This window comes from Canis aureus, chromosome 6 (genome assembly GCF_053574225.1).
Source record: "Canis aureus isolate CA01 chromosome 6, VMU_Caureus_v.1.0, whole genome shotgun sequence".
NCBI lineage: Eukaryota > Metazoa > Chordata > Mammalia > Carnivora > Canidae > Canis > Canis aureus.
This window is the reverse complement of record NC_135616.1, coordinates 71855818-71874505: the sequence shown is the minus strand read 5'-3', so window position 1 is coordinate 71874505 and position 18688 is coordinate 71855818. Positions and strand designations below refer to the sequence as shown.

General features: G+C 54.3%; 2 protein-coding genes across 5 annotated transcripts in view; one reads left to right on the top strand and one right to left on the bottom strand.

The window, feature by feature from the left end:
- The window catches only part of HHAT (hedgehog acyltransferase), a 347101-nt gene extending 330537 nt beyond the window's left edge, over nt 1-16564 (top strand). Inside the window, exons 10-11 of one of the 3 annotated variants that reach the window (XM_077902212.1) lie at nt 5887-6078; nt 15798-16564. In XM_077902212.1, coding sequence (XP_077758338.1) covers nt 5887-6078; nt 15798-15991 — 386 coding nt within the window. In that variant the 3' untranslated portion in view covers nt 15992-16564. The remainder of the gene's footprint in view (nt 1-5886; nt 6079-15797) is intronic. The other 2 variants (XM_077902208.1, XM_077902207.1) reach the window with 2 other exon arrangements.
- Nucleotides 1-18688, bottom strand: part of KCNH1 (potassium voltage-gated channel subfamily H member 1) — a 372290-nt gene that overhangs the window by 11890 nt on the left and 341712 nt on the right. The gene's annotated exons all lie outside the window — the stretch shown is intronic.

Genomic DNA, 18688 nt, shown 5'->3' with positions numbered 1-18688 from the left:
GGGATGCTGAGCGGCTCCTGACTTACTGCAGCGTGGGGAGACAGAGGAGGGCCCAGGGCAGGATGGCCACTGTGCCCCACTCATCCATCTCCGCATCCCTCTGGGGGTTCACCAAGCAACAGCCTCGAGCCCGGGAGGCCTCTCCTAGATGGCTGTTGAGCTGAACTGAACTGCCACCCGGCTGGTCGAGCTGCAGGGCTTTCTGAGCAGCTACGTCAAGTTTGTTTGAAAAAGCAATCCCCCTGGACCCTGAGGTGAGTCAGGTTCATCGATGCCCTTCTGGGTTCCATCCACGGAGGGCCTGGCCCCTCGTAAGCCTGAGCCCTTTCCAAGCCCCAGACCAGACCTCGGAGGGACAGGGGCCCCCCTGGGTCACTGAGCAAGAGGGTCCCAGCCACACGAGTAGAGGAAAGACAGGACGGGGAAGGGAATGGACCACTGCAGTCCTGACAGCACAGAGGGTGAGGGGAGGGCAGCCGAGTGGGAGCCCCGTTGCTTGAAAGAGCTCAGGTTGGAAGCAAAAATATATACATAATGTCAGCTCTCAGTGGTTTACATAAATGAACAGAGACTGAGCATGAATCATCGAAAACCGTAGATAAACCAAAAGGAATTTATTTCGGTTTTTATTAGATTTAGACACATGCCCCCGATCCCAAACACGCAGAAGCAGTAGAAAGAGCACAGGCTCTTTCTTTTCTTTCTCACTGACCAGACTCTGTGTGACCTTAGATAAGTCACGTCCTTCCTTGGCTGGACCAGATCAACAGTTTTCAAATCTGGCTGTAATCCCAACCTCTGGGAGAGGCTCCACCTACTGAGAATTTCCTGCAGCAGGGTCAGGCTGGCGTTGGCAACAAGCTCCCAGGTGATTCTGATGCAGGCAGCCTGAGCCAGATCTGCTGACGGGGGTCTCAGAACCCCTGGACTGATGACTAGCGAGGTCGCAGCCACTCTGCTGCCCTCTGTACACGCACGCTCACCCAGGAGTGTGGCCACACACCACCCGCACCCTCTGCACCCTCTGCCGGAGCCCACGCTTCCAGCCAGGCTCGGCCCTCCTGTGTGCTCCCCGGGACTGAGTGGGGTGTGTGTGTGTGTGCGCGTGGGGTGGGGGGAAGTAGGGGGCTGACCCCAGGGAGACCTCACAAGCCTCTGGTCCCTGAAGGATGACCACAAGAGGCCTGACAGGCCTGCCATCACTTCTGGCTCCTTCTTCCTTTGATCTGACAAAAAGTGGTTTGCTGTCTGGTATGGAGGACACAAAGCCAAGCAAACATTTATGGAGCACTTCCTGTATGCAGGGGCCCTCAGCGGGCTCCACAGGCTGCCGCTTCATGGAGGGGGGGCGAGGGGGGAAGCCAGGCCTCTTCTCCCCCCAGAGCTGGGGCCCAGGCTGGCATAGACTCAAGCCACTCTGAGGGACAGAGCAGCACCAGGGAGCAGGTCCCCAGCCCCATGTCCGTACAGACCCTGGTGATGTGGCCTCTTCCTCCTCGTTCCCTGTCCCACCGGCCCCCTCCACCAGGAGCCCTGCCTGGCTTTACGGCAGAACATAAAACCTGAAGATGAACAGACTGGGCCATTTATGAAACTGAAAAGACCAAACAACAAAAGTGGAGATGGACCGATTTGATAAGGCAGTGGGGTGGGAGTTGCTTTTGGAAAAGGCCAGTTCTTAACCCCCTCAGAATGGCTCGTTATGGAATCGAGCTCATACAGATGGCCCAGGGAGGGGTGGAGGCTTCTAGAAGGACCCAGGCCAGTCCAGGTCAGTCATCACTCATGGAGCTAAGACCATGTGTTGCCAGAGCCTGCGGCTGGAGGGGATGAAGCACAGCTCTGCCCTCCCTCTGCCCTCCCTCCTCCCCTCTCCCTCCCTCCCTCCCTCCCTCCCTCCCTCCCTCCCTCCCTCCCTCCCTCCCTCCTTCTTCCCTCCCTCCCCCTCTCCCTCCTTCTTCTCTCCTCCCCTTCTCCCCTTTTCTCCTTTTCTCCCTCTCTCCTCCTCCCCCTTCTCCCTCTCCTTCCTCCTTCTTCCCTCCTCCCCCTCCCTCCTTCCTCTTCCTCCTCCTCCCCCTCCCTCCTGGATATGCCAGGCTTGTCTCCTGGGGGGCTTGTCTCCTGCGGAGACAGCCTGGGGGACAGCGCTTCAGCAGAAGGCGCAGGGGCCTGGGGTGGGTGGGCGCAGGTGGCAGTGGCACGGAGTGACACACAGCGGGCACACAGGCTCTGGAGATGGGACAGCCTTGGGATCGTGTTCCCTGCGCCTTGCCTTCCTCACCTGCACAAGCAGGTAACAGGGCTGATTTCTCAGAGCTCGGGCCTGGGGGGAGGTGGGCAGCATCAGGAGGCCCTTATGGAGTGTCTGACATGCAGCAGTTGCTGAAGAAGTGTACGATGTATCATTCTCGGGGGGCAGGGGGCGACCTGTGAGACAGTTCTGGAAGGAGGAGCTGGAAGTAGGCAGGTATAAAAGGTGAGGAATTTGGGCGGAGGTATCCAGACAGGCAACAGCGCAGGCAGTGACACAAGGCAGAAATGCCACCGAGGTGTTTGCGGTAGCAGTCCCCGCGGGACGCGCTGACAGGGACGGAGATCGCGCGGGGTGCCAGGCACTGGGGTCCCACGTGGGACGCGGCCATTTCACGCCATCCTTACAGCAGCCCCAGCAGCTCGGTCCTATCGCTATCCTCACTTTCCGATGAGCTAAGTGACCAGCCAAGGGCCCACAGGCGGTGGACGTGGGACTCAGAGCCTGGCCGCCTGGGTCCCCACCCCTGCCCAAGCTCTGAGCCATCCTGCAAAGGGTAAGAGGCCTTGGGTTTTAGGGAAAAGGACAATTTTTTCCCCCAGTGTCTGCTGATAACCTCTAACCCTGCCCGGCCAGCCGTCTCCACTAGCTTCTCTCCCTCCCCGTCCTTGGGCAACTTCTCCAAGGAAGTCAAGGGCACCTGCTCTGAAGCACAGAGATCTGGCCACGAAGCCGAGGCTCCCGGAGCCTTCAAGGTTGTGTGTGTGTCGGGGGGACGACTGCTCAGGCACATTGGGCTGGGTGGCCCTTTCATTCCTCAGGATGGTAGAATAACTGAAGGTGAAACCCAGACTTTGAGTGGTCGGGAGAAGCAGCCGGGGCTGTGTAGCGCATGAGCTGGGGGTCTTGGTTACGGGGAACGTCATGCCTCCCTGGAAGGTGCTAAGGGTACCAGTGACCCTCCTCGCCGTGAGTGACTCGCTCGAGGCGGGGCACTGGGAGGGAGGAGCAGGAATGCACAGAAGTCCCAGAGGACCTTCTCCAGGAGGCATCTAGAAACTAGAGATGCTCTGCTCTCAGGTGGCCTGGCCCAGTGCCTCTCAGAGAGCTTGTCTCGGCCCATCTCTCCCATCATCGGGCAACACCTGCACTTTCTTCTGCCATTAAGACAGAAGACACCCCATCAAGACTAGCCTCATCTCATCCATCCTTGGCCCCCACACCAAGGGCAGATGAGTCAGCAAGGTCTTCTTTGGACAAACTAACCTAAGGCATGAAAGTCTCCTACAGATGCACCTGTTCCTGCCTTGAGGATGGTACAAGGCCAAGAGGGAGGAGGGCCCTTCCTTCTCAATGCTCCTCAGGGAAAGAATCGCATCCCTTGGTTGCTTTTTGGGGAAGAGATGGCATTGCTGCATGGGAGCTGCTGGCCTCTGGCATTTCACCGGGGCCGTCTCTGTCACTCTTCTCGCTTCACGCTCCCTCAGTGTAGTGGATGGAGTTTATGGCCACCGAGGGATATGTCCACCCGGAACCTCAGAACTGGAGTCTGGGTCTTTGCAGGTGCTACCAGGTAAGGATCCTGAGATGCGAGCATACGGCCTGAGGGTGGACCTTGAATGCAATGATGAATGTCTTTATAAGAGACAGAAGGGAGAAGACACGAGCAAAAGGCCACGTGGACATGGAGGTAAATACTGGAGTGATGCGGCCACAGGCCAAGAAATACCAGGGACTGCGGAGAGCGCCCAGAAGCTGGGAGAGAAGCATGGAATCTCTCCCGGAGCTTCCAGCAGGAACCCACCCTAGAGGCACCCTGGTTTCAGACTTCTGGCCTCCAGAACTGTGGAAGGAGGCATTTCCCTTGTTTTAAGCAACCCCCCCGCCCAGCCCCAGTCTGTGGTAATCTGCTACAGTGGCCCTTGGCAACTCGGACTCCGCTCCCTTTCCTGCCACTGCTTCTTCCCATCCCGCGTGAGCGCTGCCCTTTGCTCTCGGGCTCGCCGGCTGTCCTCCTAGGGCCCTGGGGCCTCACTGCACACCGCACACGGCTGAGAGCTCGCAGGTGGGCTGCCAGACCCAGTGCAAATGCCCATCTGCGGGGGGCTGAGTCCTCGGGGGACAGTTCTTGATCTTTCTAAGCCCCCAGACGTCTCATCTACAGAACTCCTACTTGCAGCCTTGCTGTGGTGATGCAGTGAATGGCACATGCGGGAAGCCCCTCCCTCCCTCCAGTCCATAAACCAGTCCCACTTCTCTCCCTAGTTCAGCCCTAAACCTGAAACTTCCCACTCTGAGCACGGCTACGTCAGTCAACATTTCACTCCCACCATCCTACATCTGAATCCCTCTGCAGTGCTTCTCCCCACTTCCTCATCTGAGCCTTCAGCCCCAATAGCGGCTAATGCCAACCAGCCATTCAGTGAAGGACCAGATATCGGGCTAAGTGCTTTGTCCATGTCAATGACCCTCACAACCAGCCGAGGTAAATGCACAAGTCGTCCGCCAGGCAAGTCTGCACCTGGTGTCCTCTGCGTTCATGTCTCTGCACCGTGTGCTTCTTACCACCCGGAAGGACAATAATTAAAGATAGAGTCAACCATCCTCAATGCCTTCTGGTTGGTTGCATTCTCTTCCTTTTTTTTTTCTGAAAAAATCTGATGCAAAGCATTTATGTGCATAATTGTTCTCCCACTCTTAGAAATAGGGGTTTTCTCGTGCACCCCAATGTTTACAGTAGTAACGTCCACAACAGCCAAAATACGGAGAGAGCCCAGATGTCCATCGACAGATGAATAAAGAAGATGTAGTGTGTACACAAACACACACACACACACACACACAATGGAATAGTACTCAGCCATCAAAACAGATGAACACAGGAGAAGGGAAGGAAAAATAAGATAAAAACAAAGAGGGGGTAAACCATAAGAGATTCCTAATCATAGGAAACAAACTGAAGATTGCTGGAGGGGAGGAGGATGGGGGGATGGGGTTAGGAGGGCACGGGATATAATGAGCACTAGGTGTTATATGCAACCGATGAATCACTAAATTCTACCTCTGAAACTAATTTAAAAAAAAAAAAAAGATGCATTCAAAATAAATAGATGTTTTCTACCCAAATGCACAAATAAATGAATCCTGACAACTTGTCCACTCCTAGAGTGTTGGCTCTGACATCACTGTCGTCTTTCACGATCTGTGCCCCCACCCCGTCTGTGGCCTGTGATTCGTGATTCGGGTTGCTGGGACACTCACCATTTCATCCCGCAGACTGTCCCATCCCACGCACAAAGCTCTAGAGCAAATAACTTTGATTCATGCAATCGTCTCATTTTGAAAATAACGGTTGTAACAATTTCGCTGGATTTTTTTTTTTAATTTTATTTATTTATGATAGTCACAGAGAGAGAGAGAGAGAGGCGCAGAGACAGGCAGAGGGAGAAGCAGGCTCCATGCACCGGGAGCCCGACGTGGGATTGGATCCCGGGTCTCCAGGATCGCGCCCTGGGCCAAAGGCAGGCGCCAAACCACTGCGCCACCCAGGGATCCCAATTTCGCTGGATTTTATTCAAGGGTTTGACTGTCCCAATAAATCATTTTCTGCTGTGCTGTTAAAACCCCCATTTTAGGATGCCGGGTCTCAAAGCTCTCAGGCGGGCTCCTCTGCTCCCTCGGGCACGGTGCTCCTGCCGTCAAGGAAGCTGGCCAGGTTCCGTCCTCCTTGGGAAGGTGTCCACCACTGTCTCAGTCACGCCTACACTACAGACTTAACGATCCGAATTGTCTACGCAGGGACAGCGCTCACAGCAGGGTGTGCAGAGGTGAGAGATGCTCTGGGGGGATCTCGGGGCATGGGCCAGTTCCCTGATGGGCCCCCGGGGAGCTGCGTCTCCTCCCGAGCTGCCGGCCCAGCAGCCTGGACCAAGGGTGCAGCCCTACCCGGAGAGCTGGTCCCACTCACTCCTGGCCCTGCCCGGGTGTTTCGGTCACAGGCACAGGGTGGCCGGGGAGGAATCCTGTATCCCCCGCAGGGCCATGCAGAATCGGGAGTGCCTGGCAGGTCTGGAGAAGGGCTCCTCGAAGGGGAGAGGCTCCTTCAATGACAAAGGAGAAGGTGACTGGCTCCCTGAGCTTTTCCGTGGGGCCTTGGACTCCTTCCCTGTGGAGTATGGGACACATGAGTGAGTGGGGCAGTGGGGAGGGGGGTCTCTTCCATTCTCTGCCTGTGCCCATGCTACTTCAGAGAGGGGGTTTTGCTACCTTCCCGGGCCACGCAGAGGTCTCCCCGTCCTTGCTAAAGCGTGGGGACCATACCCCAGGTCCAGAGTCGTGCCTGGCCCCACACTGGTGGCCGAGACTCAGGGCTGCATGCAGGAGGGGCGCACAGACGAGCAGCCCTGGGCTGTGTGGTAACGTATGGGCCAGGAGGAGGAAGGAGGCCCCAGCTCACCTGCGGGCTCAGGCCGCCGTGTCTGCACGCACCTGCAGCAGCAGGGCAGGCCACTCCAGCTCGGAATGCTCGTTCAGCACTGTCCCTGGAGCCGGCGAACCGCCCCTGGGCCGGGCCCCAGCCACAGCCATCTGCGTGCCCAGCCACTCACTTGCCTCCCTGAGCCTGGTCTTCCTCACCTGGAAGCTGGGAGCAATGAGGCTGGCTTGGGCTCTCAGGGGGTGCTCATACCAGGCAGGTGCCGTGCACGCAAGCGACGCTGGCGGTGTGCCCAGGTAGTCTCCTGGAAGGAGGGGCTTTGCCACACGAGCCCTTCTATGCACACAGAGCACAGAGGGCAGCAAGGCGTGAGCACTGGCTGGGGTGCTGGTGGAAGGAGGGGGAGGAGGGTGGGAGGCCAGGCAGATGGCCGTGAGGGCAGCTAGCGGCAGATTCGGAAGGGGTGGCCCGGGGAGGAAGAGGAGCGGCCCCATGAGGGGCAGCGTGGCCTGCTTCTGCTCATGCACACCAGGCCGTGGTGTGAGACAAATGGATGTGAGCTGAAAATCCTGAACCTCCACCTGGGGCCTCGCCTGTCCCAGGTTCCTGAGGAGCATTTGCAGCCTCACTGACATCTCTAGAGGAAACACACACCACAATTCCTACAGGGCTTTGGTGCCCTAGGAAGCCGATGGAACCATCTGTAAACCATGGAGCTGCCCTTAGCCCTTCCAGAGGCAGTTTCAGTAGCCTGCTCGTCCGTACCTCCACTCCCAGGGGGCCCCACTCTGGTCCCTCTGGTCCCCCTGGTCGTCCAGGGAAGGGGTACGGTGGTCCCCTTCTTGGGAGAAATAATTCAAAAGGAATTCTTGGGGAGACCAATCCTAAATGGTACCTCCTAGAGACTGGAGAACTTTAAACTTCTTCCCACTTGTCATCAAAGCTCCATCCTTCATGAAGCTCACAGCCCAGCTGTGTGACTCAGGGCTCCTCACTTGGGCAGGACCCTATGGGAAGAAGCCTGGAGTCCCCTGCCTCCCCTCCGCCAGCTGTGCTTGTCAATCAGGGAGCGGGACAGAGTCACCTGGGGAACTTCCTGTGCCTCATCAAGATTGCCACATGGGCACAGAATTCACACTTGTGTTTATAGGACACGTCTGTGCCCATGCTCAGGGGACAACATGCCCTGCTCAGTGCCAGTGGACCGGCTGCAACCCCCTTCCCCCTTACCAGCTTCACCAGCTCTCTCTTGCTCAATGTTCCCCTCCTGGGCACCAGGCATTGCTGTCCCCTCACCCCCACGTCCCGAGCCCATCCAGGGCAGAGGCCTTGAGGCAGTGGATGCGAAGACAAAGACAGCTCTGCCTGGAGCCCAGTATGTGTGTCTGTACTGAGTCCTCTGCCTGCAGGACGTGTGCAGGGGGAGCAGAGCCACAGCCTGTCTCCCTATGGGGGAGGGACTCCGCTAGGGGTCTGCAGCTGGAGGCACCCCAGATCCCAGGGCCGGAAAGGGGCCCATTCCCCTGACACCGGACAGACCCAGTGAATCAGCCCTGGAGATGGGCAGCTCCCCGTGGTCAGAACCCCCTCCCCGAGAACCCCCTTGAACTCCACGCCGTGGCCTAAGCCCATGCTCTGCCACAGGCAGAGAGGACACGCGCTCCAAGGCCTCACTGCACCAGGAGGCAGCTCTGCTCAGCCATTCGGTGCCTACTGAATACAGACGGAGGAACAAGGCATCTGAGGTGCTTGGTCCACACGGGACGAAAGCAGAAAGGGCCTTCCCTTTGGGGCCCGACGGTCCAATGGCTTTCCTGGCCCGAGCTGATCTTTGATGAAGAGCTTTTCCACCCTGGGGAGCGTGGCTCCCAGGTCGCAGATGTGAGGGTGACTCGGACTGGCCCCTGGCCATGCACCCGGGTTCTCTGCCCCCCACACCACCTGACGTGTTCAAGCCGTTCAGCGCTCGTTTCCCATCCCCCAGACTATGAATGTGTTCCCGTGTCTCCGAGTGAGCTGGGATTGTCCCCTCCCCCACCGCTCCCACTGTCCCCACTCCCCCAGGCCACAATACCCGCACCCTGGCCCGGACAGGCTGCTTGCTCAGTGCGGTGGCCCCACAGCTCGAACAGTGCCTGGCACAGTGTAGACGTTGCAGGAGTGTTTGCTGATTGTCTGATTGCGCAAATCAATGAACTTCTCTGGTCTTTGGTTTTGTCTTTAGAAGTTGGGGGTTATACCCTCCGCTAGAGGCACGCCATGAGGCTCAGAGGACACAGCGCACGCCAGGGGGGGTGTGCGAGCACGCGTGGGGGTGCATGTGCACACCAGCTATTTGCGTACTGCCGATCGATCCGCCCTCCATGCTCTGCTTGGAGATGCCGGAGCTGAGAGCAGGCCACCCACGTTTCCCAGGCTCCCTGGGCAGCCGGCTTCCAGCTCGGCTCTGCCCGTGGCAGGCCCTGGCAGGACTGATGGGCAGCGGGGAGGAGAGAAGAATCCTCCCTGCTTTTGGCTCCTGTAGTTCCTGTGCCAGCAGCAGGGGTCTGCTGCATGCCCACCCTCCGGCAGCTTCTACTGGTGCTCCCCTAGCCAGGTCTGCCATGCTCCCCTGGGGCACCGGCAGCAGCCCCACGGCTCCCCTCACCTCCTGGGCACCCTCAAGCCAGGCCCTGTCCCCAGAGCTGGGCAGCAGGCCCTGGGGAGTCTCCTCAGATGTCCTGGCACCAGCCACACGGTGCCCCTCCCGGGAGGTCTGAACAGCAGCACCTCGGGGCACCCCTCCCAGGAACTGGGGCCCTCCCCCGGGCCCTTGGATGCAATAATGCCACTCTCTTGTGCTCACGTCGGTGGGGGAGTCGCTGCCGCTTTTAGTTCTTAATCTCTGGGCATCGTCAACATCTGCTTTTCCCTCTTTCAGCCTTCTGACACCAATTCCCTGATTTGAATCTCTTACAAATTAGTGTGGTTTCAATTTCTGTTTTCCTGACCAGGCGCTCACTGCAGCCGAGGGAGGAGCCGAGGAGGAAAAGTTTAAGTTGAAACGTAGAGCAGGAGAAGGAGAGGACTCAACCCCACCTGGTGTCCACAGCCCCTGTTTTATTCACCACAGGCCTCCTGTGGGGGTGGGCGATGGCCCCGGCTCATGCCACCCTTGCTGATGTCACTAGCACCTTAGCTTCTCTCTCTGGAGCCTATGAGGGCTCCAGTCAAGGCCTTGACTTTCTCTTGGTTCTCTTGGCTACAAAGACTGAGGGTCCTCCTCCTTCCTCCTCTCTGCTCAGTCTATTCCCATCATTCAGAGGATCTGTTGTTCCTAAAGCTTCCAGAAAACTGTAGGCACAAGGCCTGTGCAGGGGAGGAGGAGGCCGATTTTCACCCAAGTCTGTCTTAGAAATACCCCGTCTTTGGCTGACTCATCCGCTGCCCAGCTGTGGCCTGTGTGACTCACAGCCATCTACTGAGTCAGGGCCGATGCTAAGCGTTTACATGCCTTCTCTTAACTCTCAACCACGAGCCCGTGAAGTTGGGACTATTATTACCCCTCTTCCAATGATGAGGGACTCAGGCTCAGAGGTCCAAAGATAAAGGACTCAGGCTCACAGGGGTTAAGTCCTTTGTTGAGTGTTGACTCAGTCAGTTAGTCTACAGATCGATGGCCAGAGCCCAAGTTGGCTGATACTCAAGCTCTGCCACGGACACTGGGACTCTTGCAAATCTGTAATCACAGAGCCCAGGGGCCGTGGGAAGGGGAGACACTGAAGCTCCTCTGCTCAGGAAGCGGCCCTGGGAGAGAGCTGAGCACCTGAGGCCTAAGAGGGCCTTCCTGGAAGACTCTAACACTAGAAATATGGGCAGAACACATACTTGCCCTGGGTTCTGAGCTTATCCTGGGATTAGCACTGAGCACCCCTGAGGATTAATGAGATGATGGTAAGGTATGACCAATGTCAGTGGCCCAGACCCAGTGCTGCCTCCTGGACTGGGGCCAGGCTCTAGGCCTGGGGGGCTGAGAGGTCAGTTCAGCCCTCAGGACTGTGCACCCGCCTCAGTTGCAACTGCTTTGGCCAAGTGCAGACATGGGATGTGTTCTTTCCATCCCAGACGACTCCTCACTCCCAGGGAGCAAGGCCAATAACTTGTCTCCCCAGCTGCACGTTCACACAAAATCCCAGGCTCACCAAGCAGATGGCACACTCATGCCGCTGCCGTTCCCCCAGAGGGAGGGACTGTGCCCTCCTCTGGCTCGGGGACCTGGCCACACAATCTGCCACAGGCCAAGGACCCCCTTCTTGTCCCCATCAGCCACCAGCCCTCCCGCCCGATGCCAGGCAGAGTCAACCGCATCAGGGCATCCGAGAAAGTGACAATATTCCCCTTCGGGGCTTTGTGGCGCACGTCCAGTGTCTGCACCATCTCCACCTCCTTTACTCTATAATTTTTTCACACGATATCGTCGTCGTGCATGGCACCCGGAGAGGCGGCTCGTGGCCTGCACTCCTCCCCTCCCTTCAGTATACAGATGGCAGGAGCTGGTCTTGAATCCAGGACGGCCAAGGAAGGCGGATGTGTTGCGCTGCGGAACCTGGCCTTCGGGTTCTCAGCACTTGGCACTGGGGTTGACCTGGAAGCTGGGCATCTGGGCCATTTGTCCTTCCATCCCATGCCTCTCCTTGGCCCACGGACCCGAAGCAGGAATGCTGCAGTGCCCCCCACTTTCTCGGGGAAGGGAAGGTGGGAAGGAGGTAGCATAAGTGTGGCAAACTGTCCCACTTGTCTGCTCTGCCCCCCAAAGGCTGTGGGAGATCGCCAGGGAGCAAGAAAAGGGCCATGGGGCCTGGCAGGGAGCTGGGGAAGTGGACCTGAGGATGCTCTGTTCTGGGGGAATCAGGGACCTGAGGGGGACAGAGGCCCTAAAGGAGAAACAGACGGAAGAGAACAGAGCGAGAAGGATAGAAGGCAGGAGAGAAAGAGAAGCAGCCCTGCAGGCGAGCCTCCCGGGGAGGGCGCGACAAGACACAGCAAGAGAACGGCAGAGAAGTGAGCACTCTACCCGGAGCACGGACGGGAAGGGGGGCCCAGAGTCATCCGAAGACGGCAGGGGCCACCAGGCACTGTGCTCTCCCTCCCTGTCCGTCAGATGCTGCTCCAAACACTTTGCGTACTTTATTCCAGTCAATCCCAAAACCCTAGGGGTGGCCACTCTTGGGATCCCATTACACAGATGGGGAAGCTGAGGCCGAGGGAGAGGACACAATGAGTGAGGGGCTGAGCTCGGGCTTGCGTGGCGCTGGAGCACCTGCTGGCCGCCAGCCTGCGGCCCTCGAGGCCCCTCGTCCTCCTGGATTCTCACTGGGAGGAGAAAACAGGGACTCCCCACCTTTACTTGGAAAATGGGACCCCTTCTCCCTTCCCCAGTCTCGCCTCCCAGGCTATGTAACAGACCCACGGGAGCGACTCTTCAGTCTCCAGGCCCGACCTCCGCCTGCGTGTCCCGCCTCTCCATTTTCTACCTTCTCCTCCCCAAAGTGGGTCTCTTCTTGTGCCATTCTTGTACCTGGTCTAAGCAGAACAGTGAGCTCTCCAGGGGGCCTGGGACTAAAGGTCTGCCGTGGACCCGGCACGCAGTGCCCCCTGATGACCAGGAAACGCGCTTTCTGCCCCTTCCCGCCCTGGCCGGCCCGTCTCGCCCTCCCCATACTGCGAATGTGGCCCTCCCGGGTCACGATGCAGCGGGAGGGGCAGTCCTGCCACCCAGGCCAGAGGGGCTGCGTCTGCTCAGACCTGGGCCCGGTGTGGACACAGCAGCTCAGACCAAGGCAGGCAGATGGGTGTCTCTGTCCCGTGAGCTCAAGAATGGCCAGGAGAGCCCCACTCTGCACAGGAGAAGCGTCAACAAGCCGTCTTTGGGGGCAGGAATGGGACCCCTCAGGCCTGGGTAGGCTGGTCCCCAGGCATCCAGGGAAGTCACTCTGCCTAATGGAAGGAGGGAAGCGGGAATCAGAGGGGTCTCCCCGGAGGTGGCAGACGTTTCATGGCCAGCGCCAGCAGGACCCGCAAGCTCCCGCGTGCTGCCCTGTGCTCCCCTCGCCCCATCCCCAGCTTGCACTGATCTTTCAAAAGTGCAACAGACATTTTATATATACTCTTTTTTCCTGGATGAAAGAGAAAAGCCAACCTTACCGGATGAATATACTTGATGTTGGGGTTACAACTATTACCATTCATTTTGTGAAGCGTGGACACCGGTGCTCAGAGTGGGATCTGGCTGATAAATAGAGCAGATTTGAACCTAAGGTGTGAGCCCACAAACCCAGGTTTATTTAGCTTCCCTCCCGCCCAGCTGCCAAGGACTCAGCCCCTCCTCGGTGGTTGGCTCCCAGGGTTAAGCTAAATTGGCTGAGAGAACAGGAGCAAGGAGCTGATGGTCCCAGGTCTCCCCCCCGCCCCACACCCCACCCTACTTAGGAAGAGTTCCCTTTGTGCTGCCCCTTGAAAATCAGCCAGCCAACACGTGAGCCAATTAAGACAAATTGGAGAGTAACAAGCCACCAAAGGTACTGCTCTCGGCACATCTCTTTTTATGCGCAATGGTTGCAACAATCAGACTGTCCAACAGCGCTGGGGGTGACAAGTGAGAGGCTTGCAGGAGCTCTGAGCAGGGGATGAAGCGTGCTGTCCTCGGCATGAGGAGCAGACACTTCACTGCCCGCTGGCACAGCTCACAGATTCCTGCCACATTCCCCACAGCAGGTTGGGAGTGTCCAGGGTCGGCCTCACACCCTCACCAGAGTTCTCTGGCCACATGTGTGTGGGGTCCCAGGCTGGCGGCCGGAGCCCAGCTGTGCCCAGGAGCCCCCGGTCCCTTCAAAGGCACTCCGCCTGTTTCAACATCACCATTCAGTGCCTTTCTTCCCACCTTCACCTGTGTTCTCTTTCTTTTCCTTTTTTAATAATGATTAGTCAACTTCCTTTCCATATTTTTGCTTTACATGACTTTATAATTTGTTGCTATTTACATACATTATAAAAATCTTCTCCTAGTTCAAGGGTTGGCAATTTTTTTTTCTCTAAGGGGACATATCATAAACATTTTCTACTTTGCAGGCCATGATGCAAAACTTCTCTGTCAAAATTACTCAATTCCACCTCTGCAGCGCAAAAACAGCCAGACAAAACATAAATGAATCGGAGTGGATGTGTCCCGATAGAACTTTATTTACAAAAGTGAGCTCTGGGCCGAATTTGGGTCAGGCCAGTTTGCTAACTGCTGCCCTAGTCCATGGGTTCATTTTTAAATAGTTTTTTTTTTTGTGCTCTTTTATCATACTGACACTTTTCACATTGACATGATCCAATTTTCCTCTCTTTTCATGTATGGTTTGTGCTTTTTGTGCAGCCCACCTATTCTATGGGTGAAGAGACTGAGGCCCAGGAGGGAGAGTGGCTTACTAAGGTCCCACAGGTACTCTGTAGCAGTACCTTTGTTCTCTTATAAGATCACAAGACCAATTTTGAGATTAGACAGCCTCAGCTTTGAGTTTTGGTCTATCACTTACGCTTGGACAAGACACACACACACACACACACACACACACACACACACACACACTTTTCTTTTTCTTGAAGTTAATTATTCCTCAATTTAAAAAAAATCTGCCTGGTTGTCCATGAACCCCTCACTAATTTATCTCATATGCTCTGATACCTCTACAATATGCCCATTAATAATATATTCTATACTTCTAAGTAATTAGTTACATTTCTTCTCTCCCAGCATTACCATGTCTGGTCTGTGCCCTCGCTCCAGTCCGTTCTAGCTGTTTCCACTGTTGTCCTGAAGCTGGTATTTTCTCTTTCTTAGTTTCCTCCTAATTTCATAGGAACAAATCCTGTAGGGGCTCCCCAAGAAAAGGATTCCCTGAAAGTCATTTGAATCCCTGCATTCTTAAAAATGTCCTTTTAAAGAAGCTTTTATCTATTTATTCATGAGAGACACAGAGCGAGGCGAGACACAAGCAGAGGGAGAAGCAGGTTCCCTGAGGGGAGCCTGATGCGGGAACTCCATCCCCGATCCCAGGATCATAACCTGAGCCAAAGGCAGATGCTCAACCATTGAGCCACCCAGGTGCCCCATCCTAAAAATGTCTTTCCCTTCACCCTTCACTAACAGTTTGGATACAGAACTCTGGGATGAAATAGTCTTCCATCAGAATTTTGCAAGCACTGCTCCGCGAGATTCTATATGTCAGCATTGCCATTGAGATAGGCACTCTGACTACGAATCTTTTGCATGTAAACTATTACATCACTATAAAAATTTGTAGGATTTTTTTTTAACCCTAGAAGTTCCAGGATTTCCCAATGATATGCTTTGATGTGGGTCTTCTTTACTCAAAGAGCCAGACACCTGATGACCTGGCAACCTGAGGATTTTTACTCTTTGGCCCCAAAAAGTGTTCTTACATTATTTTCTCTGCTTTTATCTTCTTTTTTTTCTGGAACTCCTATGAGTCAAAATGTAGGAGGGATGATTCAATTTTATCACCCCATCCCCTTTTTTCTTACTCCTTGTCTTTTTATTTTACCTTCTGAAAGATTTCTTTGACTTTATCTTCCAAACTTACCATGTTTTAAATTTTCTGCTACCCTCTTTTTTAAGACGCAAAAGTTCTTGCTTACATTTTGATTACTTCTTTTAGAGCATCCTATGTTATTTCAGGGATACATACATTTTATGTCCTCCTTTTGATCCCCACATTAGCTCTAGAGTCCACCAGGCTGCCTGAGGTAGAGCTCTTACCACACCAGATAAAAACTTTAAACCAACACCCCACCCCCGGTTTCAGCTGCAGTGTCCTCCACCCACTCACCCAAGGCCAGAGCTCTCCTTGAGTTTTACAGGAGACAGAACAAAGGTTCCTTTCTCATCTTTGCATGCTTGCATCTGGGCTGCGGGGTCCCTCACTTTACTAAAGCACTTACCATTCCTCCATCCACCTTCCATCTGCAAAAAATTTGTTGAAACTACTTCTCTGCTATTTCTCTTCCCTCATTTTTTTTGTCCTTGTGGGCTTCCATCTTAAAAAAATTTTTTTTCCTCTGGGTCAGATGACTGCTGTAGGCCACCACCTGCCACCGAGGGAACAAGGAGCCCATCCTGCACTTGCTGGGGCAGTCAGTACCTGGACCGGGCCTGGTGCAGTGGCCACAGGTGCAAGGTGACCTCAGGTTCCAGCCAGTGCACCACCCACTTTGTGTGGACCTTCCCCCGTGCCAAAAAACCAGCTGTGGACGTGGACTAGCGCTTCGTGGATAGCATCTCAGTCACCAGTCAGGCTCAGGGACTGTCCAATGCGAAGGCCCCATTGTAGCTGGACATGATCTGGGATTGGAAGCAGTGGGGCAGGATCCTGCCACGGTCGCTGGACTTGCTGCTCATCATCAACATGATCTGCATCAACCCCCTGAAATGCACTGAGAGGCTCTAGAGAGCAGAAGGGCACCTGCTCTCACCCAAGGCATCGCTGATCACTGCTGGGCCCTATAAAATCAATGGGAGATCACTCCACAGAGTAATATAGATTTTGACCTAACCCTTAGAAGTAGTCTCTGGAAGTGGGGGCTGTGGGAAAGAGCGCTCCTAGAGGACCTGAGCCAAGCCAGTGGCCTGCTCCTGGAGAGAAGGATGGATATGCCAGCCAACAAGTACTTCATATTCCGGAAAGACTAACCACCTCCTTCTGCCACATGCTTGTGTCTCCATCAAAACCCCTGCGGGAACAAACCCAGACTGCCAGGCCCAGCCTCTCAGAGCTGACCAAGAGGACTGGCCTTGCCCAGTCTGGCGGCTCTTGGCTGGTGGTAACAGGCTTGCTTAGCACCTGGGAATAAAATATGTTTCCTGCTGTCAAAAACAAAGACATTTCTCTTATCATTTCATTGGGTTTTTGGATTTTCAGGAGAAATGAGAAATAGATACCAATGTCCAATCCCCCATATTTAACATGATTTTATTATCTTTTTTTAAAAGATTTTATTTATTTATTCATGAGAGACACACACACACACAGAGAGAGAGAGAGAGAGAGAGAGAGGCAGAGACACAGGCAGAGGGAGAAGCAGGCTCCATGCAGGGATCCCAATGTGGGACTTGATCCCGGGACCCGAGGATCACGCTCTGGGCTGAAGGCAGGCACTAAACCACTGAGCCACCCAGGGATCCCCATTATTTTATTATCTTAATGTTTAAAGAAACCATAGGAAGTCCTTGCTAATTAATCTGGAGCCCAGAAGCTGTAACATTAAAATAATAAATTTGGTTACATAAAAAAAAAAAACAACATTCTGCATGACAAAAGACAACATATGCAAAATTAAAAGACAAATGACAAAAAATGGGAAGATATTTATTTGTATTGATATTATTACAAAAGTAGCTTCTAGAAATTGATAAGAGAAAACCCCAACATTCCAATTTTGGGAATGGATAAGGATATGGGGAGAGGTCACAGAAAAGGAAACTTAAATGACTATTAAGCATATGAAAAACAGCCAAATCTCTCTTAAACTAAGAGAAGTGAAATTTAAACTATTCTGAGATACCATTTTTTTCATCTATCAGATAGGTGAAAACCCAAAAGTTTGGCATCTGCTTTGCTGATAAGGATATGGGGAAACAAGCATTCTCCTACATCTCTGGCAAGTTTTTGTAATGCCTTTGAATATCCGTTTCCTTATCTGTAAAATAGAGCTAATAATAGTGCCTCCATCCTTTTTAGGATTATTAGAAGGATGAAAAGAAATAATGCATGTGGAGTGCCTACCACAGACCTAGTGCACACTTAATACTGCTTATTAATGTTGCTAACATATGTTTGACCACATCATTATGTTTTTCTTCACTGAAGCGTCTACAGAAGACGAGAATAAATGCTGCCTTCCTCCTCTCCTGTGAGATCTCCGAGGACAGAGACCATGTGTGGCATTTCTGTGTCGCTCTCAGTTCCAGGCACAGGACAGGACATAGCATGTGCTCACTAAACACCTGATTTTGAAATATAATGGTCCATTCTTAGGCTACATCTGTAATCTTGGGCTTGTGCCCAGAGTTTCTTATTTTGCCTCCAAGTATGGAGGGCACAGGCCAGCAGCGAAGATGAACAACAGAAATCCGGGCACCAGGCCCGTGTGCAGAGCTGGTGCTCCAGGGTTGAACTGCAGAGTGCACCCCGTCAGCAGACAGCCCTGTGATGGATGAGGCACATTACCCTGTGATCACCGACGCTTCCAATCACTGATGCCCAGCTGTCAGCTCAAGGAAGGAACGCCTAGTCAGGAAGGGGTGCATGGGCCAGGACAGGGCAGGCATCACAATGCAAACTCCCCAGATCAAGGGTGGAGGGAAGCTTCTAGTGCTACCTGAGAACATGTCTCAATAGCAGGGGCCCTTCCTGCCTCTTGCTGGGGAATCCAAGGGAAAGGAGGAGCCGAGGAGCAGAACAATGCCTGGTGTCTTGATAGGAGGACTCTTGATGCCCTGGCCATTTCATATCTAGGCTAGGATTCCATTTCCAATAACAATCTCTAAGCCTCAAAGATTAGAGACCTCAGGCCCTTTCCGTCAGACTCACCCCCATTTCTCCTCCTTTGTTTCCCAGCAGCCCTGGCTCCTCTGATAACAAAGGCACAGGGAGGCAGAGAGTGATGCTGGAATCAGAGGGATGTCGGGAGGTCACCTGGTCCAGTCTGCTGTCTTCAGGTCAGTGACCTTCTAAACCGTTCCCAACACAAGCTGCCATTATGCCTGGCATTACAACAATATGACAATGGACATTTGTTCTGTTTCTGGTTGACAGAAAGCTGGCACACATGCTGTCTCCTTTGGGATCACAGCAGCCCTGTAGTATATGTGGGGCAAGTATTCTTATTTTGTATAGACGAGGAGATAGGTTGGGAGAGGCAAGGTCCCTGGCTCTTCCAACCCAAATGCTATTCCCTTT